Raw genomic sequence first — 26,311 nt, 5'->3', positions numbered from 1 at the left:
CTACGTTTACTTGGGTCACTTAACCCTCGCGCTGCCGGCCGAGCGCGGCCGCACGCTCGCCTGCCTGCCTGCCAGTGAGCCGGTGGCGTCCGTCGGGGGGCGCTCGGGGCGTCCACGCTGGCTGCGGCAGCCGGGCTAGGGAGGGGGTGCGGCTGCAGCGAGGAAGCGGCGCGGGCAGGACCCGGCAGCTGGAGTGGGTGGGGAGGGGGCGGTGCCGAGTCCCCTTGTAACCCCGGCCCGGCACTCGCCCCGCCCCCGCCCGGGGGCGCCCCTGCCGCAGCCACTCAGAGCCGGGCCTCGGGCGCGGGGGGCGGGGGGCGGGGACGAGGGAAATTTGAAATCGCTCCGGAGCCTCCCCTCAGCCCCTCCTCCACAGGCGCCGCCTCCCGGCCCCCCCCCACACACACTGGTCGGTTAAATCTCCACCCGGATAACAGGCCCGTCTTGGGGACCCCGCAGACGTCGCCCAACTCTCGAGACTCCTCCAGGGGCCCCTCTTCCCCGACCCCCACCCCGACCCCGGACACACGCGCTGGTCTGGATGCCGGGGGCCCAGAGAAGGAAGAACCCCGCCCGCCTCCCCCCAACAGAGTCACACAGCAGCCGGGTCTCCCCTTTACCCCAACTCCCAGCCGCAAGGCCACCTGGGCGCTGCGGTGCCCCCGCGGGTCAGTCAGCCCGCTCTGGACCCTCGGACTAGTCCTTTCTCCCTTCCTCCCACCCTGCTGGCCCTTTGTCGGCCATCTTGATCGGAGGGGCGGGAGAGCGGAGGAGCCAAGGTAGTCAGGTTCCTGGCTGGCTTCTGGGGTACAGTCTGCATTACTTGAGGGAGAAGCCCCCACTCTGCTAGCGGGTCTTGATGGCCTCTGCCCTTTAAGGGACATTGTGTGTCAGTCGCTCAGTCGTGTCCGACTCTTTGTGACCCCATGGACTGTAGCCCGCCAGGCTCCTCTGTCGAAGGGATTCTCCAGGCAGGAGTACTGGAGTGGGTTGCCATTTCTGTCTCCAAAAGGGGCGTTGAGCTATTGGAAAACAGCACTTCCTGGCATCTACACTTCCTTACCTGCTTATTTTTGTGTCAGTCTGCAATGCAGAAGACCTGAGTTCGATCCCTGGGTTGAGAAGATCCCCTAGAGGAGGGCCTGACCACCCACTCTAGTATTGCCTGGAGAATCCCCATGGACAGAGGAACCTGGTGGACTACAGTCCATGGAGTCACAAAGAGTCGGACACGACTGAGCGACTGAGCACAGCACATCGTGTGTCTGTGTATCAGACTATGTATCTGTGTGTCTATGTATGTGAGGGCAGTGTCTCAGTATGTCTTAGCACACAGTGGGTGCCAAATGAGGGTTGAATGAATGAGAGAGCGAATGAATGATGACACGGAGGCCTGCAGAGGCCCTAGGTGAGCTGGTTCCTGCCTGCTTTCCCAGGCATCTCAAATTCTCACCCCTCCCTCACTTCACTCTAATCTTCTAATCTTTGCTGTTCCTCAAAGGTATCAAGCATGGTTCTGGGTGTTCTTTGTGCAGATCTCTGTACCATTCAGTTTTCTCCCAAAATGTCACCTTCTGGACAGACTTTTTCTGACCAAGCAACCTGAATAGTCCCCTCCTTCACTCTTTATTTCATTCTCTCTGTAGTACGAAGAGCTATTTGATGTTGGAAGTGTGAAAGTGAGATGGGCTCAGTGACCAGGCAAGCCTCATGTAAATGAGTGGCAGGAAATCCTTGACCTTCTGGCGCAAGCATCCAAAACTGGGTTCCAGTCAGTTGGTGCAAGAAGAAGATCTCTCAAGAGGGCCTGTCGCTTGTTCCCATCATCTGGGGTAAGTCTTCAGAGGACAGAAATTATATATGAAGCTGGTAGGTCTGTGGGAAGGGCTGCTGGGTCTCTGTTTTCTGATCCATAAGCTCTAAGAGCTCCATGCGGCAAAGGATGTCTGTATACCACCGGGAATGCCTGGAAGGTATAGTTAAGATGACAAAAAGTAGGGTTTGAGGGGGACATGGCAGACATTTCTAGGAACATCAAAGTGCCTAACTCCAGGAAGAAAAACAGACAAGGTCTGAATAAACAAGTGGTCTCTGTCCTGTCATTTGGAAAGGAAGTGAAACAAAAATGGCACATTTCCCTGTGGCACAGAACTTTACAGTCTGCAAAGTTCATTGGTCATATTCACTACCTCCTTTGAGCCTCTCAGCCACTCCACGAGAAATCAGAGCAGGGAGAATTGGGTGCCCATTTCAGATTAGGTGACTGAGGCCCAGAGAATAGAAGGACTTGTGTGAAGTGAGTCAGCCATGCAGCCTGACTTGACTAAGCACCTGCTATGTGGCAGCTACCTGACTAGGAATTCAGAAGGGAAGGTTCAGAGCTTACCTGATGGTTGGGAAGGGTGGCTAAATCTGGGAAGAAGATAAAATGGAGACTGGAATGATGTAGCCAGGGGAAGACCCAGCTCAGGATCCAGCTTGGCATGTGGGAGGGACAGCCAGGAAGCCAATGTGGCCAGGGCACAGAGAGTAAGGAGGGAAAAAGTAACAGGGGCCAAGCCATGGTGGATATGTCCCCATTTAAGCCATGTTCTGACTCAGATGTTTAAAACACACCTGAGTAGGATTTCAGATTTTCCTCTGGTTGCATGCTGGTGCAACAGTGTTTACTTAAAAATTTACTGTGACAAATCACAATCATTATAATCCTGATGCCAATCGATATTTATTAAGGATACAACAAAAATTCTGTGATTAAAGTACATTTGTTATAAAAAAGATATATAGATAGATAGATAAGAGGGAGTACTCTGGTGCTCCAGTGGTTAGGAAGCCAGACTTCCAGTGCCTTGGCCTGGGTTCAATCCCTGCTCCTGGAACTGAGATCCGGCAAGCCAAGAGGCATGGTCAAAAAAATAAACAACAACAAAATAACATAGAGAAGAGAATACTCTTAGGAAATAAACAGGAAAGTATTGAAGCATAAACGGGCACAATGTTATCACCAATTTGCCTATAAAATGGTTCAGAAACAATAATATGCGTATATATGGCAGAGAGAGAATGGACAGCAAATGGGGCAAAAATGTAAACAAATGGAAAATCTGGTTAAAAAGACATTCTTGAGTTCCTTATGCTAGTCTTACAAGTCGTCTGTAAATTAAGAACTATCTCAAATTTAAAAAGGCCTCCTCCTAAAAAAATTAATGTTAAAAAGAAAAAAACACACATACATTACACCCTTAATGCCCTCATGCTAATAAATCAACCGATGATGGATTTTTGCCTGTGTTGAGATTAAATATTCTGTATGTGTGGAATTATACCATCCTCTTTTCAGCTCTTAGAGCAGCTGCAGCTTTTCAATAACACATGAAAGTGCCTGATGCCCAGTAGGCTCTCCGTATATGGTCGGGTTTTTTTTAATATTATTTTTATTTATTTAATTATTTGGCTGCACCAGGTCTTAGTTGCAGCATGCAGGATCTAGTTCCCTGATCAAGGATGGAACCCGGGCCCTCTGCATTGGGAGCTCCAAGTCTTAGCCATTGGACCACCAAGGAAGTCCCTGTGGTCAGTATTTTTATGAGCAAGTAACTTCATCTCTGTGTGCCTCAATTTCTTCACCTGTAAAATGAAAGTAGTAATAGTAACTCCTTCACAGGGTTGTTGGGAGATCTGTGTGGGTTAATACATGGGACACATTTTGAACATGTAAACTACCATAAAAGTGCTTGTTAAATTAAAAAACTACCTTGTTATTAATGATGAGTATGTGCTACACTGGGCCCCTGGCTGGTACAGAGATGAACATCCACCCTGCCCCTCAGGGTCACACAACCCAGTCCCTTAGGCTCCCAGCTGCTGAGGGCAGCCCAGTTCACCTTTACAAGCAGAGTCTAGTAGGATGAGCTCCATCTTACAGACAAGACTCCGCATAGTGAGGTAGTTAGGCTGAGCCACAGCTGGTGGGTGGCAGCTCAGGACTGGACTCCCTGCTCCACCCCCACTTGCTGTGACCCACCCCCACCCCCACTCCTCGTGTGCTATGCTAAGGAGTTTGAGCCTCAGTCTTCTTCCCCTTCTAATTGGAATAATAATAATAATAATAATAGTGATGCCTACTTCCAGGAGTGACTGCGGGGATTCGCAGAGCCCATGTATGTGAAAGAATCCCATTGTAAAGTACTCAGTCTTAACTGCAGTGTCATTAGAGGCCACGTTCATTTGCAAAGTGGGTTCCTCACCTTCCCTTTTCAACAGGAACACCCAGACTTCTGCCCTGGTTGACCTGTTACCAGGGAGCTCCTAGACATTTTTAGTTTTAAGAATTACTGTTAAATTATCACAGGTGACGGACTATATAACAATTTATTAATTGTTTTTATAATGTTCCAACATTTTATTATGAAAACGTTCAAGTATTCAATGAAGTTGAAAGAAATTATGACGAACACTCTTATACCCATCGAGCTTCCCTTGTGGCTCAGCTGGTAAAGAATCTGCCTGTAATGTGGGAGACCTGGGTTCGACCCTTGGGTTGGGAAGATCCTCTGGAGAAGGGAAAGGCTACCCACTCCAGTATTCTGGCCTGGAGAATTCCCTGGACTCTATAGTCCACAGGGGTCGCAAAGAGTTGGACATGACTGAGCGACTTTCACTTTCACTTATATCCACCACCCAGCTTACACATCTATACTTTTATCCATCTTATTTTTAGAAGCATTTCAAAATATAAGTTGCAGACATCAGTGTACTTCCTCTAAACATTTCAACTGGCATATCACTAACTGGAGTTTATTTTTGTTTACAGTTGCTTTGTCTCCAAAGTAAATTTTATACACACTGATACACACAAATCTCAGATGTACATTTGCTGAACATTCATACACACACACATGCACACATGCCTGTGTAACCCATCCCCTATCAAGATACGGAACATCACCATCTGATATGCAGTAATAATAACAATTGTTGTTGTTGTTGAGGGACTGGAAAGGAAGGATTCTACTTCTTGAGTTTGCTCTGGCTCTGGACTCGGCCTCCTCTTTTGTTTCAGGATAAGCATAGAAGGGATGGAATCCCCTTGTCCAGACCTGCCCTTATCTCTTCTGGGCAGGCCCTCTCCCTCCAATCTGCAGGAAGTCCATATACACAGGGTGGCGATAACCCTGCCTGCAGGCTGGGCTTTGTAAAGTGACTATGAGTTGTGGAGTAGTGGGAAAAGACTGGGTGACATGCTTAGGGTCCCAGGACTTCCATCGGGTTGTTTAATTCATATGTTCAAGGCCCGAGGACTCTGCTTAACTTCCATTTGTCTACTCATGCCTGGCTTCCCCTACCCCTATCCTCACTGAACCTGCCCACAAGTTCCTACTCTCTTCCTGGCATTTATCCAGGAAGTCACTCTTGGATAAATGTGACTCTTAGAGAAAAAGTGACTCTTCAAAAATACAGCATGTCTCCTCCATCAGATTGGGAGCTGCACCGAGGCAATGCAGTAGCCTGTCTTGTTCACTGCTATGTCCGGGGCACCTAGCACAGGGCCTGGCACAGAGTAGGTGCTCAATAAGTAGCTGCTGCCTTTGGGGAGAATGGATACGTGTATATGTATGGCTGAGTCCCTTAGCTGTCCACCTGAAACTAACACAACATTGTTAATGGGCTATACTCCAATATAAAATAAAAAGTTAAAAACACAAGAGTATCTGCTACTTCAAAGAATCAGTAGGCTCCTCCAGGTTTCAGATAATCAAAATGGTCTAGAAGAGAAAGTTCCCCAGGGACTCCTCCAAGGTTACACCCAGGTTGTGTTCACAACACCCAGCAGCAATTTGCATTGCAGTCCTAAATTGGGGCCCAAGCCAGGCATTCACTTTATAATCATCCTGAGGAGAAAAACAAAGCAGACAATAGGGATCCAAGGCCTCATTTTCTCAGGCAAAGTGAATCCCACCTTGAATTTGAAATAAGCGGTGAGATTCCGAAAAGGTAGAGGCATTTCACCCCCACCCTCAAAACTAGGAAGTACCAAAGAGCCCTTTAAGAAGCAAATTTCTGGAGGGGACAGTGTAAATGTCCACTGGAGCTTATGCCAAGGATCTTAAACAGGTTTAAACTTTACCCCAGGAATTCCACTTCTCAAATTTGTCTCAAGGAAAAATCTTGAGATTTATTAGAGAAATATTTTTGAACGGACAAGTAAGTATTAATACATCACCACATCCTATATAAAAGTAAAAAAACTGGAACTGTCCTGGGAGTCTAACAATAGAGTATTGTTTACATTCGTTTATATACATAAGGATAAACTAAAAGTGGAATGACTCTTCTCCCATGACTTCCTTGGTCCACAGGGTCGCAAAGAGACAGACACAACTCAAGTAACTTAGCATGCACGCATGCACCCCTGGCTTCCAGCAAGCTCAAAGCCCGTTTAAAAACTAATCAGTAATGCCTCCACTGCCCAATGTGTTAGTGAATTTGCCTCCTACCTGGTCCTGGTTTACTATCTTTCTATTTTTTAAATCTTCCTATTTTAAGCTCTTCATTTCCTCTGCCCTTAATAGCCTCCCAACCAGGGCATTTTTGTCTAGCTCACTACTTTGTCCCAGCATCCAGCACCATGCTGCATAATAGGTGTTCAATAAAGACGTGTCCCATGAATGTACAAACGTATTCACAAAACTGACTTCAAATCTTCCTGGGCGTTTGGCAAATCCTTCCCAAATGGAAGCTACTGACCCAGTGAGAATTCCCTAGTTGTCCAATGAGTAGGGCTTGGCCCTTTCACTGCCAGGGCCCGGGTTCAAGCCCTAGTCACAGGGATTGAGTGGCCTGACCCTAAGTGGCCTGACCAAAAAAAAAAGGTACCAACCCAGCAATTCCATTCATTAGAGAGCAGCTATCTCTATATGTAGGAATGTCCCTTCTAGCTTTGTTCGTAAGTTTGTAATAGTGCAAACATGGATAAACCCTAAGTGTCCATCAGTAGGAGCCTGGTTAAATCAGGTAGGATTTATCCAGGCTATACAGCTGTTATAAAGGAAATAGCAAGTCTGTAAATGCTGATGTGGAGGGAGCTGCAAGATATACCGCTAAGTGAAAAGGCAAGATGCTAAGTGCTGTAAACTCTGTGTGTGTGTGTGTCTGTGTCTGTGTGTGTTTAGTCGCTAAGCTGTGACTCTTTTGTGATCCCATGGACTATATAGCCCACCAGGCTCCTCTGTCCATGGGATTTCCCAGGCCAGAATACCGGAGTGGGTTGCTATTTTCTTCTCCAGAGTATCAGACCTACATCTCTTGCTTGGCAGGCAGATTCTTTACCACTGCACCACCTAGCAAGCTCTGTATATATGAGTCCATGGTTCAAAAAAAAATATGGAGAAAGAAGTCTATTAGGCCATTCCAGAAGGATCCTGAGAACACCTTTGGGAGGTTTCAACCTCAGTACTACCCTTAATCAGCAAGTGTCCTTGATTAGTACCTTTCTTCTCTAAGTGTATCCCCCCTTCTACAAAAAAAAAAAAAAAGACCAAGGTTAAGTTAAGACCTCTTGGTGGGGTTACCGAGAGGATTAAGGAAGAAAATGCATAAATGCCAGGCATGTCTCCCAGAATGAGTACTCAAAGATATATTAGTTAAAATAGAAAATAATTTATCATGTGACAGGATGTGAGAAAAATTTCTTTAAAATATATTCTGTAAATAAACTGAAATTTACAAAACAGTTGCAAGAATAATACAAAGAATCCATGTATATTCTTTACCCAGTCACCAGCTGTTAACATTTGACATATTTGCACTATCCCGTCCTCATTTCTTTTCTTCAGTCACTTTCTCTCTCTTTACCTTAATACATTCAGCTTGTATTTCTTCAGAAAAAAAAAAGATATTCTCTTACATAAATCAAACACAAAGAACAAATTCAGGGAATTAAACATTAATACAATATTACTATCCAATCTATAAGTTGTATTCAAATCTCATCAATTGTCCCAATAATGTCATTTTTAAAAACTGTGATTTAAAGAAGAGCACATCACATAAAGTTTACCATCTTCTTTCATTCTTTTAAAATATTTTTTGGCTGTGCCATGCAGCTTGTGGGATCTTAGTTCCCCAGCCAGGGACTGACCCCAGGCCCTTGGCAGTGAAAGCTTGGAGTCCTAACCACTGGGCCACCAGGAAACTCCTTTAGCCATTTCTGTGTGTACAGTTCAGTAGTGTTAAGTATATTCATATTGTTGTGCCAATAATATTTTTTATATCAATCGTTTACCTCCATCCAGGGTCTTACATTGCATTTGTGTAGTCACTTTGTCTTTTTCAGTGTCTTTTAATATGGAAAAATTCCTTCACCTTCATTGGTTGATGACTTTCATAACATAGGTGTTTTGAAGAGTCTAGGGTAACTGTAATCTTGTGGCTTTTGTTACATGTTTTTATAATAAAGGAGATAATATTGAAAGTATGATGAGGATAATCACCAATGGGAACATAAAAATATCCATAGCATTTTTCCCCTAGTTTTTGGTAGGAGGAGGATCTGGAGTTTGTTCCTTCTGTTAAAATGCAGGATCCCTGTGGTGATGGAGATGTTCTGTATCTTTGTGCCAACATCAGTATCCGGCTTGGGAGATTTCACTCTAGCTTTGCAAGATGGGATCTGTGCACAGAGAGAAACTTGAAAAAGACTACAGTGGTCTTTCTCTATGATTTCTTACAAGTGTAAGTAAATCTACAATTACCTCAAAATAAAGTTTAAATTTTTTAAAAAAGATGCCTTTTGGCATATCAGAGCCTGAAGTGTCAACCATTCTCCTGGGGAGAACCTAGCCCCTTGGTGAAATTCCCAGCAGGAATCCTCTAGCCTGAGAAAGGACTTCTTAATGAACCCCTTTCACTTGCAGGGTTGGGGGTTGGGGGCCTCCTTTGCCCTCTGCGGGGACATTTTAAAGTGAATGGAGGGAGCAAGATCCCTCATTAAGGCTGAAATGGGAGCTGCTGGGGGCGGGGGTTCTCTAGAAGGAGGCTTGGCCCCAGGTCTGCATTTCCTGCTACAAACTTATCTCATTAACTGTAATCACCACTCCTTTCGGTCTGAGAGTGGGTTGTGAAGGAGAACAGTGGAAAGATAATTTTTATCTATTGTCTTTGTTAGCTGCCAAATTCTTAATAAAATTGAAAAATTGTGAAGACCTGAACAGGCAACCAATGGAAATTTGTTAGGAGCATCATTATATTCTCAGTAGAATATTATGCCACATTTTATGATGATGTTTTTGTAGCATTTATAATTGAAACCAAGATGCTGTTGGGTGGGACTTTGAGGTTTCTCTTAGAGGACTTGGAATTCTCAGGACTGAGAGATGTGGGTTAGGGAAGCAGGGTCCTCTTCAGGGAAATGAGCCTGCTGCCAGATTTCTGTTCAGGCTGACATGCTCATTTCTGGGTATTCTCAATCATTGTCTAGTCTGTCCCTTACTTGAAAGTTTGCCATCCTAGCACTATTTTGAACCTTGAACGTCTGAACATAATATCCCTTGACCTTCTAGGAATTTCTCCTCAAGGAATAATCAGATGTGAAAAATGAATTGTGTACCAGGATGCTGATTGCCATGTTCTTTTTATAAGATTTAAAAATTGGAATACTATTCCTAACAAGCATTTGCTGAGCACTTTCTGTGGGCCAGTTGCTGTGCTAAGTGTTTTACAAGCACTATCTCATTTCATCTTTTCTAGTAGGTTCTACCATTGTCTCCATTTGTACAAATGAAAAAAGAAATGGAAGCACAGAAAGGTTAGTAATTTGCTCAAGACAACATAATTAGTAAACAGAGGAGACAGATGTGTAAATGACAGCAAAAACACAATGTGATAAACATTAAAACAGAAATAAAATGAAGGACAAGACGTAGACAATTGAAAGTATTAATATCATACAAGGTGTGTCTTTGGGTGCTTAAAGTAAAGCCCAGCATGTGGTGGGCATTTTAAAACAGTGATTATTTGTACCTCAAACTTGAATGTGATCATGAGTCACCTGGGGATTTAGTTTAAAATGCTGGATCAGCAGGTCTGGGGTAAGCCTGGGAATCTGCATTTCCACCACGCTCTGGCTCTGGGTAATGTCCGTGCTGCTGGTGCAAGGACCACACTCTGAGTGCCAGAGATTAAATAGCTTGGCAAAGTGGGAGAACCCCAAATATGTAAAAACAAAACAAATCACAGAAGCCCCAGTGACCTGTGAAGTAGAAAAAGACTGGAAAACAATACAGTTACTGTCTCACCTATGATATTGGGCTGCAATTTCAAGTGAATTTCTTTCCCTTTATCTATTTTCTGTCACATTCAATTCCACGAATATTTATTGAGTGCCTCAGCACCAGCCCCTGTGAGAGCAGAAATGAAGGAAATCTAGTGGTTTCCGCAGGGTTCTTTTTTTTTAAGTTAAAAATAATTTAAAGAAACATACTTAAAATGGGAGCATTTCATTGTATATAAATTATACCTGAACAAAGTTGATTTAATACTCAAAGATATGAATAAATATAAGGCCCTGACAGAGATTGTTTTTAATAGGTTAAGACTATTTTCAAATTAAAATTCCTGGACGGTGAGTCAGGGGGTCTGAGCTTTGTCCCTGTCTGTCAGTAACTAGAAGGTGTATTCTCTTCCAGGTACTTCGGACTTGGACAGGTGCCCTGTATACATTCTCAAAACACTTTGTACCTCTTGGCGTCAGTTAATAATTTCACACACATGTGTGTGTCTATCTCCCAGATTATACTCTGACTTCTAGACCACGCACCGCATCTGATTTTGTCACTGTGGAGCCCCAGCACCTGTCAGGACATGTGCCCCAGGAGTGGCACTCACTCGGATTATCTGTTGAATGAATGCATGAAGGAGTTTTGTTCATACCTTTCCAGAAGGGATTTTTTGGGAAGGGTAGAGGAATGCCAGTCTTCCCCACACTCCCCCACCCAGGTTTCTAGGCACCCACTCCCTACTCTCAAGTCTGGGCTAAGAGGCAGGTGAGGATGCTTTTGGGCTTTGGTGTCAGGTCCTAGATTCCAGGGAGCATCCCTTGGTTTTCTCATCTGTCCACTGGGGATCAGGTAATATCTGGGACTTCAAGAGATCCTTGGGAAGAGAACATGGGGGTTACAGTGTTTCAAGGGCTGCAGTGATTGTCACTGTCCCCCAAATCTCCCCTCCACCAATCTGACCACCTTCCTCTTCTGTGGGTCAGTTTCCTCCACGCCAGAGTTTCCCCAAGTGCAGTCTTTGGGAAGTTGTTGGAAAATTCTCAGGATCCATTCCAGGCTTTTCTAAGCAGAGCCTTTGGGGGTGGGTCCCAGCAATTGGCATTATAGCAAACCCTCCAGATGACGCTGGTGCAAGTCCAAGTTTGAGATTTTATTGCTTTGCTCTGCTCTGACCCAAGCTCTCTCTGGGACACTGGGCCTGTCTGTTCACTTTTCTATCGCCAGTGCCTGGCATCTAAGAGGAGGCATGCACTGATACAAGGATGAAGGCATCATAACGATGATAATGATAGCAGCTAGCTATTGATCGAAGACCTTCTGTGTGCTAGGTTAGCTTCTGAGTATTTTAGGAGGGTTAGCTCATTTAAGGCACCACCCCCGCGATCGTTTACACAGAGAGTGAAGCAAGTTCCAAGAGGGCAAGCGCAGTGCCCAGGGGTCATCCAGCGGCGGCGGGAGACCCTGCTGGGAGTCCGGGTCTCACCGCTTTGCTGCTCAGGGTCCTGGCCTGGGCACAGCGATCGCTGGTATCCTGGGCTCCGCCAGGGCGCCCCTGCCCCGCCCCACCCGGGGTCCGCGCGCTAGTGCGCGGCTCGGCCAGGGCGCTCCCGGGGACCCGCCCGGGAGGAGGGCGGCGGCGGCTCCCGCGGCTGGTGGCGAAAGTGCGGCTGCGGAAGCGTGGCCAGGCTGGCTGCGCGAAGGAGGAAGTCGGGGGAGGCGCGGGAGCGTGGGGCCTGCGGGGCCGGGCGGACGCCATGGGCCGGCTGCACTGCACACAGGACCCCGTGCCCGAGGCCGTGGGCGGCGACATGCAGCAGCTGAACCAGCTGGGCGCGCAGGTGGGGCGGGCGGCCGCGGCGCGGTACCGGGGCGGTGCCCCGGGAGGGGTGGCGGGTTAGGCCGCGGCAGGCCGCTGTGCGAGGTGATCCTGGTTGGGGCGGCGGGGGGTCGGAGAGGGCCTGAGGGGAGTTAGGGTCTCAGGCCAGTTTTGAGGGCCGGGCGATTAAGGGAGGCCTGAGGCCAAGCCGAAGCGTCCCAGGGAAACCTCGGCGGCTCAGAAATGGTACTGGGAGACTTCCGGGGGTCCTGGGGACGAGGAGAGTTTGCAGGATCCCCGAAGAGGGGCTGAGGGGAACCTTGATGTGGTCGAAAGGAGTTTAAAGTAACGCACTCAGGGCTTTGGGAGGCCAATGGAGTTTGGGGGAGCCGTGGAACTTGGTGGGTCTGGTGAGGGACTGAGACGTTTAGTAGGAAGATGGGAGGAGGGGGATCTTGGGGGAGACTGAGGAGGGTCTTAATATCTCAAGGGGGCAGAAGCTGCCTGGAGTGGGGCACATCTGGGGATGGGATGTGGGTGTAGGTAATGGCTAAGCCAGAGTGGCTCTGTGGGCAGGCTGGTGATGACATCCTCTCCTCATCCCCACCCCCACCCCCTAGTTAAGGGAGATACTGGTAGTCCATGGAGCCCTCTCCAGTATTCTTGCCTGGAGAATCCCCATGGACAAAGGAGCCTGGCGGGGTCTACCTACCGTCCATGGGCTCGCAAAGAGTCTGACACGACTAAGTACAGCACACCACAGCACTTGTAGTCCCCAAGGAAAGAACCATGTACCCTATACAGTGGAAGGCAGGTCCTTGATGGTAGTGGAGCTGTCAAAGGCTTTTTCTCACTCTTCAGACTGCAGGTGCCAGCCGGTCAACCTTGAAGGCTTCCTGCTCCTGTGTTGTTTGGGATGTCCCTTTCCTACCACCAAGGCAGCCAAATTAAGCAAGTTAAAATGACAGGTCTCAGGATCACTGCAAAGGTGCATCTATTCCCCCCCACCACATTGTAACTTCCTAGGAGGTGGGGCCGCTCTCTGTCATCTCAGCATCCTCACAACTTAGTGTTTTCTCATGAAGGAACACTAACTGTGATGGCAGTCATGTTCTACAGCCGTTTTGTCCAAGAGAAATACACTACAAGCCACAGGTCTACTTTTACATTTTCTAGTAGCCACATTTAAAAACTAAAAAGAAAGAGGAAATGAATTTAATGTGTTTTCTTTAATCCAGTATATCAAAGTATTATCATTTCAATGTGTAACCCACATAAAAAAATAGCGATGAGATGTTTCACTTTTTTTTGGTACTAAGGTTTTTGATTCTAGTGTGTATCTTAAAGCACATCTCAAATTGGATTAGGGTTTTTTTTTTGGATTAGCCTTTTTCAAGTGCTCAATGTGGTTAGTGACCATTGTACTGCATAGCACAGTTCTAAGTGCTTTTATGTGTATTGAGTCACTGAGTTCTTGCAACTATCCTAGGAGTCAGGTACTATTACCATTCCTATTTTACAGATAAGAAAAAATGGTTTAGGGAAATAATTTGACCAGTTTAAGGGCAGGCAGCCCTTATTGAAGTCCTTTGGGCCATTTTCCCTCCTTTTCTTGGATGATCAGACTTCTCTGAGTAGCCACTCTATTAGCTGGCTTTCATTAGCCAGCTATTCTGGTTATTTCTATTAGCTATTACTCTATTAGCTATTAGCTATTTCTATTAGCTATTACTTTTATTAGCCTTTTACTTGAGACCTAGGCCTCAAGGAGAAAAAGAATCATTGTGTTAATGGCAGCATCACTATTTATTGCTTATTTGATAGGTATTTATCTGAATGCCTACTATGCACCAAATAGCCGCTAAACCCAGTGAAGTTTACCAAGTCTTAATGAATGAGGCCTGTTGTGCTGGGGAGGTTGTGATCTGCTCCGGCAGGTCAGAAAATGGAGACACGGTACATTACTATGTGAATCTGCAGGTTTTCTGTGATGCTGTGATCAATTCTAGGTAACATGGAGCCTTGAGAGTAGGTAGGATTAAAATAATTGTTTTTAGCGTGGTTATCAGAGGAAATTCAGAAAAAATATAAAGAAGAAAACAAATGGTTGACAGTCTCTCACCTAGCAGCGCACAAATTTAGAAAATTCATACAGTACTGAAAGATATAAAGTTAAAATAAAAATATTTCTCTTGTCTCCAGAAATCATCATTTTAATAGTTCCTCATATATCTTTATAGAAAAAAATCTGCATCTGCCATCACATTTATGGGTATCCTTTAAAAACTCTTTTTTTTACAGTAAAGGCATTTTGTGATAGTCCTTGAAACAGATATAGCATAATTTAACCAGTCCCCTGTTAATAGACACTTCAGTTGCTTTCAGTTTTTTATTTTTGTTTGTTGCTGTCAACAAACTGCCTTGTTTATGTCTGGGTTTACTTTTGGGGACATCTCTGAAGGGTATGCTTCATGCAATGGAATTACTAGGTCAAAGGGTTTGATCGTTTGAAAAATTAGGCATGGGTTGCCAAATTGTAATCCAGAAAGTTTGCCCCAGTTTATCTTCTCAACATTGTGCTATCACATCTGTTACTTTCCAACCCTGGTGCCATCAGACTATTAATTTTGAAGATCTGACAAGTGAAAAACGGTATCTCCTTGTTCTGCTGATTTGCATTTCTCATCTGGAATAATCTTGGGCATCTTTTCATATGTTTAGCTGGTGAGAATTCATTAAGATTTTTATTTCATGGCTAGTCACAAGCAGGTAAGCATTCCAGGGAGAGAGAGCTATGCAGGTACAAAGGCAAAGAATGGGGAAGGTGTTTAGGGAAGATTTGTTCAACAGATACTTAACTCTGCACTTACAATAATTAAGGTGCTCTGACCCTAAGAAGCCAGAGGAGAAACCTCTGTTAAGACAGGTTTGTACTCCTTATCAAGATTGAAAATTCTAAGTGCCCCCAGGTGAGGTCCCAAGAGGGAGCCTCAGAAGTTAAGAATCTGGGTAGGTCCCTTGTTGGGAGAGTCCTGGTATCTGGGCAGGGCTTTGAAGGATAAGGAGGGTTTGGAAAACTGGAGATAGGGATGGGGGTTGATAACAGCCTACAGACCAGGGTAGCTTGAGGCTGCTCATGGGAGGAAAGGCAGGGATGAGGCTGCACAAGGAGCTCCATCCTGAGTGTTAGGCTGAGGCCTGGAAATGAAAGAGCAGCTAGAGGCCCTCTCCACCACCCCATTTTTTTTAAGGGCCTAGTGGCATAGGAAACATGGTTGGCCAAAGATGTGACAGTTCCACAGATCTGTAGCAAAAAAAAAAATTAAAGGAATAGAGGAAAACTCAGTTTGAGGACCCATTCTCAAGCTAGTCTTGACTCTTCTTGTTTTTACTCTGTCAACATTTGTGCAAGACTGATACCCAATATCATAAATACCGCAGAAAGAAAAACCCTGGACCAGCAAGGCTAGAATGTTTCTGTGGAATATCCATGGAGTTTTGAGAAAGCAGAGACTTCTAAGATACCATTAGCTGGTGGAAGTGTAAATCCATGCAACTTCTCTACAAGGCAATTTGGCAGTATTTTCTCAGAATTTAAAATGCACATATCGTAGAGAATAAACTAGTGCTTACCAGTGGGGAGAGGGGAGTAGGGAGGGAGATAGGGATAGAAGATTAAAAGGCACAAACTATTATGTAAAAAAATAAGCCATCCTTAGAAGCATGGGCTTCCCTCTTGGCTCAGTGGTAAAGAATCCGCCTGCTAATCCAGAATATGCGGGTTTGATCCCTGGGTCAGGAGAATCCCACGGAGAAGAAAACATCCAATATTCTTGCCTGGGAAATCCCATGAACAAAGCAGCCTGGCTGGCTACAGTCCATCGTGTTGCAAAAGAGTCAGACATGACTTAGTAACTAAACAACAACAATAATTATAAGGATATAATATACAATACAGAGAATATAGCCAATATTTTATAACTATAAATGGATATGACCTTTAAAAGTTAGCAATTACTGTGTTGTATACTTGAAACTTATATAATATTTTACATCAACTATACCTCAATTTTTAAAATGTATATAGGACTTCCCCAGCAGTCCAGTGGTTAAGACTATGTTTCCACTGCAGTGGGCACAGGTTTGATCCCTGATGGGGGAACTAAGATTTCACCTGCCTTATGGCATGGCATAGCCAAAAAATTTTTTTTACAACATATCCTTTCACCTAGAACACATTTTAAGAATATATCTTATAGACATACACATACATATTTCACAAAGAAGTATGTGTGAGAATATTCATTGCAGCATCGTTTACATAAGATCAACACACACACACACACACATACTAATGCTCATTTCTCGGGAGCTAAATTATGCTGTCTTAACAGTTGAATGCCATGCGGTTGTTAAAAGAACTGGGTAGATTTATATCTTGCTGACATGATTGATCTCTAAAGTGTAATTGAGTGGAAAAAAAGGTGAGGTGCAGGAAGTGGGTTCAGTATGATCCCATTTATATTTAAAAGAAACTAAAGAAAAATAAAATGATGGGAAGGCCACAGAGGTGTTAGCATAATTACCTGTGGGGAGTGGGACGAGGTGGGAGGGGGCAGGGAGAGAGTGAGACATTTTATTTTATATTCTTTTATGCTAGCTGGCTCTTTTTTAGAACCTTGCATGTATATTACTTTTACATTTTCAAAGACTAGTTTTATATTTTAAAATAGAATACATTTTAGAAGAAAATAATACAGAGCCTTGCCAGGGGTTTGTGTCAAGTTTATGTGTCATGGAAAAAGGGGCAAATGCATTTGAAAGTCATATGTATGTAGAGTTTTGGGGGCTTTGAGCCGCAGTATCTGCCTGTTGTTGTTTTTGTTTAAATGTTAAAGGTGGATCTAATGGCATAGTGACTTTAACTGTAGCTGTGGTAACTGCTACACATACACATACATACATACATACTAGAGGCTTGTTGAGCCTCTAGACTGACACTATACTGGAGGCTTTGCATGAGCCAATTAGTACTGTTCTGGAAGCCCTGTATTATTACCTCTGTCTTTCCGATGGCGACTGAGACACAGTGAAGCTGGGTGACTTGCCCAGGGTCACCTGGGTGATCAGAAGAACAATGATTCACATCTGAGTCTTTTAAACTCTTGTCTTGGTTTCCTTCACTGTGCCACAAACACCGTGTCCATCAGGAGAGAACATGGGAAAGTAATGATAAATGTCTCAGTCTGTGCAAGCTGCTGTAACAAAATACTGCACACTGGGTAGCTTGGACAACAGAAATTTATTCCTCACAGTTCCAGAGGCTGGAAGTCCAAGATTAGGGTGCCCGCAGATTCATTTCCTGGTGAGAGCTCTCTTCCTTGCTTGCCTTCTTCACACTGTGTCTTCATAACCTGTGCCTCACAGAAAGAGCTCTGGGGTGACTTCCTCAGAACTTCCTGGTGCTTGCAAGGGCACCAGCCCTATCAGATTAGGGCCCTACCGTTATGACCTCTTTTAACCTTGTCACTCCTTCACAGGCGCTTTCTCCAAATACAGTAGTGTTGGGGTTAGGACTTCAACCTATGAATTTTGGGGCACACAGATATTCAGTTCTTAGTAATACAGTACTGATAAAGAGGTTCACATGCACAAAAGAATAAGTGACTGGCAACCCACTCCAGTATTCTTGCCTGGAGAATTCCATGGACAAAGGAGCCTGGTGGGCTACAGTCCATGGAATTGCAAAGAGTCAGACACGACTGAGTGACTGTCACTCACTAAGATAATGTATAATAACGTGTTAAAATTTGCTATTCTGTCACATTCTGAACAAGATGTTTATTGTGCGGGAGAGAAACCCAGAAAACATGGATAGACAAAACAGAAGAAAATAAAAATCACCTAAAATCTTGCCACACAGAAGTAACTGCTTTCAAAGGCAAGGTAGAGGGACTTCCCTCTTCCCTGGCTGTACCAGTAGTTAAGACTCCGTGCTTCCAGAGAAGGCAATGGAACCCCTCTCCAGTACTCTTGCCTGGAAAATCCCATGGACAGAGGAGCCCGGTAGGCTGCAGTCCATGGGGTCGCCACGAGTCGGACACGACTGAGCAACTTCACTTTTGCTTTCCACTTTCATGCATTGGAGAAGGAAATGGCAACCCACTCCAGTGTTCTTGCCTGGAGAATCCCAGGGATGGCGGAGCCTGGTGGGCTACCGTCTATGGGGTCGCACAGAGTCGGACACGACTGAAGCGACTTAGCAGCAGCAGCAGCAGCAGCTTCCAGAGCAGGGGGCTCACGTTCAATCCCTGGTCAGAGAACTAAGATCCCGCATGCCACATGCAGGACCCCCCTCAAAAAAAAGTAAGGTAGAGAAAAAGTTCATATAGTATGTTACCATTTATGAGAGTGAAGCTGGGAAAAATTTTATATTTGGATTGACTTGTGTTTAAGTAATAAATATGTGGAAGTATAAGCAAAAAGCGAGTGTGTGTGTGCTTAGTCGCTCAGACGTTTCTGACTCTTTGTGACCCCATGGATTGTAGCTTGACAGGCTTCTCTGTCCACAGGATTTCCCAGGAAAGAATATTGGAGTGGGTTGCCATTTCCTCCTCCAGGGAATCTTCTTGACCCAGGGATCGAACCCACATCTCTTATGTCTCCTGCATTAGAAGGTGGATTCTTTACCACTTGAGCCACCTGAGCCTTACAAAACAAAAAGAGAAGAAAAAAAAAACTATTTCAGTGATTTTCCCTTACAGATCTTGTTTCGGGGGAGGTGTTAGAAGGTATTTGACCCCTTGAGATTTATGTGTGAACATGTGTGCACACACTCAGTCTCCCAATATGTATCTTGTAAGCATCCCAACAAAATGCATGATTTTTTTAGACAATCAAGTGGTATAGTTAGATGGACACTGGTGGTGGGTATTGTGAATATTTGTAACTTTTTTTTTCTTTTCTTAGCTGCAATATAGTTGACATAGAATATGTTAGTGTCAGGGGAACTGCATAGTGACTTGACATTTGCATACATTATGAAATGACCGCCATGCTAAGTCTGGTAACCATCTGTCACTATGCAAACTTATTACGGTATTATTGACAATATTCTTATGCTATATATTACATCCTTGTGGCTAATTTATCTTGTAACTAGAAGTTTGTACATCTTAATCCTCTTAGCTTGTTGCACACCCCACCTCTCCCTTCTGTATCAATGGGTCTGTTTTTGTTTTATTTGGTTTTTCAGATTCCACATATGAGATCATATGGTATTTGTCCTTCTCTGGCTTACTTCACTTAGCATAATACCTTCTAGATCCAACCATGTTGCTGCCAATGGCAAGATTTCATTCTTTTCATGGCTGAGTAATATTCTATTGTATGTATGGAGCATGTCTTTATCCATTCACATGTTGATAGACACCTAGGTTGCTTCAGTATCTCAGCTATTGTGCATAGTGCTGCAGTGAACATTGATGTGCTTATATCTTTTCAAATTACAGATGTTTGTAACTCTAAGATAATCAAAACTGATATCAACATCTGTGTTCTCTTCACTTCTCATTTTTTAAAAAAGATAAATTGTTTATTTTTTTATTTGGCTTTGCTGAGTCTTTGTTGCCAAGCAGCCTTTTCTCTAGTTGTGAAGAACAGTGGCTACTTTCTCTAGTTGTAGTTTGCAGGCTTCTCATTATGGTGGCTTCTCTTGTTCTTGAGAGGGCTTCAGTAGTTGCAGCATGTAGGCTCAGTAGTTTTGGCTCCTGGACTCTAGAGTACAGGCTCAGTAGTTGTGGTACATGGGCTTGGTTGTTCCATGGCCTGTGGGATCTTCTCAGTTCAAGGATCATTTGCAGGCAGACTCTTTTCCGCTGAGCCACCATGGAAGCCCCCTCTTCTCTCTTAAGGGGCTGTAGTTGGATGGGATGGGGGAACACTGATCCAGGAGTAGAATTTTCTGATGTTCTGTGTTCTTCTCTTCACAGCAATTCTCAGCCCTGACTGAAGTGCTCTTCCACTTCCTAACTGAGCCAAAAGAGGTAAAGTATCTTGTGATAAGGAGAGTTCCCGAGTATGGGTCTGCGGTCCTGAGGTGCTTGAAGTGAAGGCCTGGTTTGTGCTGTCCCCTGTCTGCAGGTGGAAAGGTTTCTGGCTCAGCTCTCTGAATTTGCCACCACCAACCAGATCAGTCTTGGCTCCCTGAGAAGCATCGTGAAGAGCCTCCTCCTGGTTCCAAATGGTGAGTAGCCCCTCCCAGCAGCCGAGGCCAGAGACATTGTTTGAACATTCCCTCAATCCACCGAGTTGGCAGGCGTGCTCTGGGCACTGAGCCAGAGCGTTTGGTAGGGAACCAGACATGGGCGGGACTGCAGTCTAGGCAGGGAAGCCAGGTAAACAGACAGCCATGGGAGAGCGTAATTGCAGTCTGCTTCCCCACTTCAGTCCCCAGACTTACCTTTCCTCAAAGTGGTAGGTGCAAGATTGAGAATAAGGGTTTATAAACTTTTATAGCAATTTGACAAAGTTTCTCTCTTTTTAAAATATTTATTTATTTCTATTTGTTTGTTTGGCTGCCTTGGGTCCAAGTTGCGGCATGCAGGATCTTTGTTTCGGCACAGACTCACTAGCTGTGCTGCGCAGGCCTAGTTGCTATGTGGCACTTGGGATCTTAGTTCCCCGACGGAGGATGGAACCCTCATCCCCTGCATTGCAAGGCAGATTCTTAACCACTGAACCATCAGGGACAGTCCCTTGACAAAGTTTCTTGAATCTACTAATTTTAAAAAATGGGGCTTGCAATTTTTTTTAATGTGGTAGAATATATGTAACATATAATTGACCATTATAACCATTTGGAGCTTTTTTTTTTTTCCAGGGTGTAAACATTAATCAGTACATGTTTTGTGGCCAGTTTTGGATACATAATTTTTTTTCTAACAGGGTAGCATGCCTGCTAAACAAAAACCTGAACTAATAAGAGTCTCACAATCTTTTAATGACTTATTAGGATAATCATAGCATAGAAATTTATCTGAATTAAAAATTTTTTTTGATCCAGTTATTGGATGAGGCTTTAGCTCAGTTACCCTCACCCTTATCCTTGCTAAGACTTTAGTACGTATTTTGTAAGAACAAGAACATTTTCTTTCATAACTGCAGTGCAGTTATCAAAAGCAGGAAGTTTACACTGATTTAACACTTTTATCTAATCTGTGATGTGTATTCATGTTTCACTAAGAGTTATTTGGGGTTTATATTTTGTAAGCGTTTTTCATTTCGTATTTCTAGGAATTAATTTTCATTGTATTGTACAAAAATATCAGTCCATGGTAGATTGAAAATTTTAAAAATAGGTCTTTTGATGCAGATAGTTTGAGAAGCAGGGTTTGCCTTAGAGCAGTCAGGGAAAGATTCTAGCCAGGAGGGAGGTGATCACAAAGGTTGAGCTGCAGGGTTATCTGTCATAGCACTGTTTATCACAGAAAAATTAGAAGCAATCCAGTTACCCAGCTGTTGAAAATTGGTGTGATGTGCTATGGTCCAGTTTGGCAGAGAAGTATGGTGGTGGTGCTTGTAGTAAAGAACCTGCCAGCCAGTGCAGGAGACGTAACAGATATAGGTTTAATCCCTGGGTTGGGAAGATCCTCTGAAGGAGGACATGGCAGCCCACTCCAGTATTCTTGCCTGGAGAATCCCATGGACAGAGGAGCCTGGTGGGCTGTAGTCCGTAGGGTCACAAGGAGTTGGACACAACTGAAGCAACGTAGCACACACGCATGGTAGTGATCAAGAATTCAGTCTGAGTTAGTAGGAACTGGGTGTGAATCCCAGTCTGACCCTTGATAAGTAGTGTGGCTTTGGTACCCAGTTTCTTTCAATCCCTAGCAATAACCCTCCCTCATCAGTTGTTCCACTCCATCTAAGCTTGTTTTTGGTGTGTGAGTGGGGCTGTTTTGAAGATTAAGATAATGTAAATAAAATGCTGAATAAATATTAATAAGTAAATGTCCACCTATCAATAGACTTGAGTTTGAGTAAGCTCCAGGAGTTGGTGATGGACAGGGAAGCCTGGTGTGCTGCAGTCCATGGGGTCACAAAGAGTCGGACACGACTGAGCAACTGAACTGAACTGAAATAAAATGCTTAGCACAGTTCCTCAGCAAAAGGTTGCTCTTATTTTTCACGTTATGTATTAATATTAATTTTTTAACATGTTGAGAAAAATGTAATGATATGGAAAACTTTTCACAATATTCTATTTAGTTCCGTCTGCCACAGTCCTATTTTTGTGTTAAAAAAAGAAAAGTTAACTGTGGCTCTGTCTGCATGATAAGACTGCAGGTTATTTTACTTGTTTATTTTTAGCTAAGTATTGTCTTAAAAGTTGCTGGAATTAATTTGGCAATTTAATTAAAAGTTAACTTTATTTAAAGAGAGGTAACATTTGAGCCCAGGCTTAAAGAATGAATAAATGTTGACCGGGCTGAGAGGAGGTAAAACAGCATCCCCAGTTTGCAAATTTTAAAAATTAGTAATAAGCTGATCTTCCCAAGATCTCAGCCTAACGGTGCATTAAAAGTTGGGAACTTGATTTGTTTGGACCTTCCGGTATATCTTTGTGCAGATCCTTTTCTTTGCCCTGTCTTGTGCTCCTGAGGGTTCAGGGTGTGAATCAGAAGATCCCTGAGGTTTCCAGCTGTGGAATTTTTGACCCTCTGTTTGTGAGATTCTTGCCTTCTTTGCTCTCAAGGTGGGTTAAAAGCATCAGAACCACAAGGCTGGATGGGAATTGCAGTCTTCCCTGGTGGCTCAGGCGGTAAAGAATCCACCTGCAATGTTGGAGACCTGGGTTCGATCCCTGGGTTGGGAAGATCCCCTGGAGAAGGGAAAGGCTACCCCCTCCAGTATTCTGGCCTGGAGAATTTCATGGACGGAGGAGCCTGGTGGGCTTCAGTCCATGGGGTCACAAAGAGTCAGACACAATTGAGTGACTTTTGCTTTCACTTAACACAAGAATTAATTTTCATTGCAAACTTAGAACTGCAGAGCTCTGGACAGTCAAAAGGGAAATTTCCCTTTTACTCTCATCCGACTCTTGTCTCTAGACATAATCACGGTATAATTTTGGCATGTATCCTTTTCTATTTTTATGTGCACCGACAGACAGAGCCATATACGTTCATGTAGTTTTGTTTTTCATCAGTGGCAATAAACCACAGAATTGCTCTGTGGCTTGCATTTTTCCATACCTAGTATATCGTGGAGATTTCCCCACATCAACTTCATTCTTCTGGTGACTGCAGTGGACCTTGAACTGCATTAATCTTTTACTTAATCCATTTCCTGTTGCTGAACATTTTAGTTCTGACCCTTCACTCTTAGAAAGTGTACCGTACCGCAGTGAACATCCTTAGGAAATCTATGTATTTAGCGTGTGTGAGCATTTCTGTAGGACAGGTGTCCAGCTTATAGAAACAGGAGTTTTTATCCTCTTTATTCTCATTGTCCAGCCCACACCTGTGGGAATGAGGAAACCTGTGAGCTGTTGTGGGCAGTGATTTTTCAGGAGACCTCTGTCCGTTGTCCCTGCCTCCATTCTTTCCAGGCTTTATCATCTCTGCTCCCTGCCCCCATTCAGTCCTGCCAGACTGCCTTAATTCTGCTCAGTCCCAGCCCCAGTACTACCTCTGCAGAAAGTCTTCCCAAACCATCTCAATCCATGGTGACCTCCCCTTCTGCTCTGCAACTGAGATAGATTCTTTTATCTGCAGCCCTTTTTGGAACATAATCATTTAGTCTTCTGTTGATCATGCTGATCTGTATGTATCTATCTCGTGGTGCTAACAGTTCCTTGAAGTCAGGGGTGGGTCTGTACTACTTTCCTAAGCCACAGTTACAAGTAAAATGATGACATGGAACAGGAGCTTTTGATTCATGCTGGGTGACTTGAGCTGAACTTGGGAGATCCTGTGTCACACACCCCCCTCCCCCCCAGGGGATGTTGGGTGTATATTCTTCAAGCAGGACTGATGAGCAGTGTTTCTAGCAGACCATTTTCCGTAGGTCCAGAGAGCACTGAGGTGTGCTGAGTTCCAGGGACTGGCTCTGCAAGCTCACTTGGATTTGAGTCTTGGGCATACCACTTTAGGTAACTATTTGGCCTTGGACAAATCAGCCTCTGGGGCCTCAGTTTCTATCTGAAAAATGGAATAGTAAGAGCAGTTTATGGTGATGGCTTTAGGAATAAGTGAGTTGATATCCATAAAGCACCTAATACCATGCCTGCTCAACTTTACATTGTTTATTTATTTATTTTTGGCTGTGCTGGATCTTTGTTGTTGTGCAAGCTTTCTCTAGTTGTGGTCAGCAGGGGCTACCCTCTAGTTGCGGCATATGGGTTTCTCATTGTTGTGGCTTCTGTGGTTGTGGAGCACAGACTCTAGGCGCACAGGCTTCAGTAGTTTCAGCACCCAGGCTAAGAAGCTGTGGTTCCCAGCTCTAGAGCAGAGGCTCAATAGTTGTGGCTCATGGGCTTAGTTGCTACACAGCATGTAGGATCTTCCTGGACCAGGGATGAAACTGGGGTCTCCTGCACTGACAGGCAAATTCTTTACCACTGAGCCACCAGGAAAGCCCTACATTGTTTATTGATAGTTCAGTTAGTTTCTCTGCTGTGCCTTGATGTCAAATCATCAGATAAAACATCCCTTCCCGTAATGGAGAGGATCTGAATTCTCTTGACTGTTTAATTCAGTTTCAGTTCAGTTCATTCAGGCAGTCATGTCCAACTCTGCAACCCCATGGACTGCAGCACACCAGGCTTCCTTGTCCATCACCAACTCCTGGAGCTTGCTCAAACTCATGTCCTTCCAGTCGGTGATGTCATGCCCCAAAGCTTTTCAAGCTTTTCAAGTTCTAGAGTTGAAGTCTCAGGTTTGCTGAACTCCTCAGTAGCTCTCAACAATTTCTTTTTGATTTACTCTTTATTTTGTTCTCATGCAATCTGACTTTTCCCTTCCTACAGAGTTGAAGAATTCTGCATTTCTTCCAGAGCATCTGTTAAAGATCTGAGGTAGCTTATAAGTCTCTTGGCCTCTTCCTCATCCCTTGGCCTGATGAGGGATTATCTTTTCAGTCCCAAAGGCTGCCATCCCAGAATAAATTCCCAGCCCTTCATGCCTTGTTATGGCAGCAGCCTCTCCACTTCTCTTCTCCCATCCAGATTCTAGTTTGCCCTGGAATACGAACAACTTGGATCCTGCTGCTCCCCTCAACTGTTTACTTTGCCTAATGGATTCTGTAGTCCTTAACTTGGCCTTCAGGGCCTTCCCCTGTCTAGTCTGAAAGTGCCCTCATTGCCTTCTCCTTCCTTCATCCTGGTATGGCTTGTGCAGTAAGACCTCGCCAAGGTGAGGCTTGTTGGAGTTCAAGGGACCCCAAAGACCTTCCAGATTGGTCTTCCCCAATTTGGTGTTTTCATCCAAAAAAGACTTCAGTGGCCAGACAGGGTCATAAAATTCTGTCCCTGCACCTCCCAGCCTTGGAATCTTGGAGATTCACACACACATTAACATATCTCAGTCTCTGAAAAGCCCTGCAGTAAACTGGTTAACCTGCTTAACCAGTATCTGCGAAACAGTTAACCCTGGAACTCTTCTTTTTGGGGGCAGGAGTGTGTGGACAGGGGGAGGGTTAAGTAAAAGCTTTGTAAAGTGCTGATCTAGTCTGATCTTTGTCTTGGAGATAATGAAACAGAGCCCTAGAGAGGGCAAGTGACTTGCTTTAGATCTTATAGGAGAAAAGCTGTTGCTGCACCCTCCTTGATTAGCCCAAAGCTTGTGGATTGTTTTTTTTTTTTTTTAATGTTTTTCTTTTACTATTTAGTATGTAATTCTTAAAAGCACCTGAGGGCTTCCCTAGTGGCTCAATGGTAAAGAATCCAACTGACAATGCAGGAGACATGGATTCGATTCCTGGTCTGGGAATATCCCACATGCAGCAGAGCAGCTAAGCCTGTGCCCATAACTATTGAGCCTGGGCTTGAGAGCCTGGTAATTGCAGCTATTGAGCCCATGTGCCACAACTACTGAAGCCATGTGCCTTAGAGTCCATGCTCTGCAACAAGAGAAGCCACCGCAATGAGAAGCCCATGCACCGCAACTAGAAAGAGCATCCCTTGCTTGCTGCAACTACAGAAAAGCCCCTGCAGCAA

The 26,311-nt window shown here is 44.5% G+C and overlaps 2 protein-coding genes and 1 long non-coding RNA gene across 9 annotated transcripts in view; 2 read left to right on the top strand and 1 right to left on the bottom strand.

Moving 5' to 3' along the window:
• The window catches only part of DNMT3B (DNA methyltransferase 3 beta), a 35,198-nt gene extending 34,356 nt beyond the window's left edge, over window positions 1–842 (bottom strand). The window contains exon 1 of the mRNA XM_081559633.1: window positions 722–842. Coding sequence (XP_081415759.1) covers window positions 722–820 — 99 coding nt within the window. The 5' untranslated portion in view covers window positions 821–842. The remainder of the gene's footprint in view (window positions 1–721) is intronic.
• On the top strand, window positions 313–10,928 carry LOC145533085 (uncharacterized). 3 transcript variants are annotated; one of them, XR_014073833.1, is made up of 5 exons: window positions 313–668; window positions 1,647–1,832; window positions 8,582–8,733; window positions 9,751–9,805; window positions 10,686–10,928. It is a non-coding gene; the product is annotated as an uncharacterized LOC145533085 (long non-coding RNA). The 3 variants fall into 3 exon arrangements; XR_014073832.1 differs by having other exon boundaries at window positions 9,748–9,805; window positions 10,686–10,811; XR_014073834.1 differs by having other exon boundaries at window positions 9,561–9,805; window positions 10,686–10,811.
• Window positions 10,929–11,965: 1,037 nt separating this feature from the next.
• The window catches only part of COMMD7 (COMM domain containing 7), a 73,838-nt gene continuing 59,492 nt past the window's right edge, over window positions 11,966–26,311 (top strand). For all 5 annotated transcript variants that reach the window (XR_014073831.1, XM_081559672.1, XM_081559674.1 and 2 more), the window contains exons 1-3: window positions 11,966–12,115; window positions 20,085–20,138; window positions 20,236–20,338. Coding sequence is in view for 4 of the 5 variants with exons in the window: in XM_081559672.1 (XP_081415798.1) it covers window positions 12,032–12,115; window positions 20,085–20,138; window positions 20,236–20,338 (241 nt within the window). In the remaining variant the exon portion in view is untranslated. The remainder of the gene's footprint in view (window positions 12,116–20,084; window positions 20,139–20,235; window positions 20,339–26,311) is intronic.

The sequence above is a fragment of the Giraffa tippelskirchi genome, chromosome 13 (assembly GCF_054371585.1).
Source record: "Giraffa tippelskirchi isolate mGirTip1 chromosome 13, T2T-mGirTip1v1.2.pri, whole genome shotgun sequence".
NCBI lineage: Eukaryota > Metazoa > Chordata > Mammalia > Artiodactyla > Giraffidae > Giraffa > Giraffa tippelskirchi.
The sequence above is the reverse complement of the archived record's forward strand: the minus strand, read 5'-3'. Positions and strand labels throughout refer to the sequence as shown.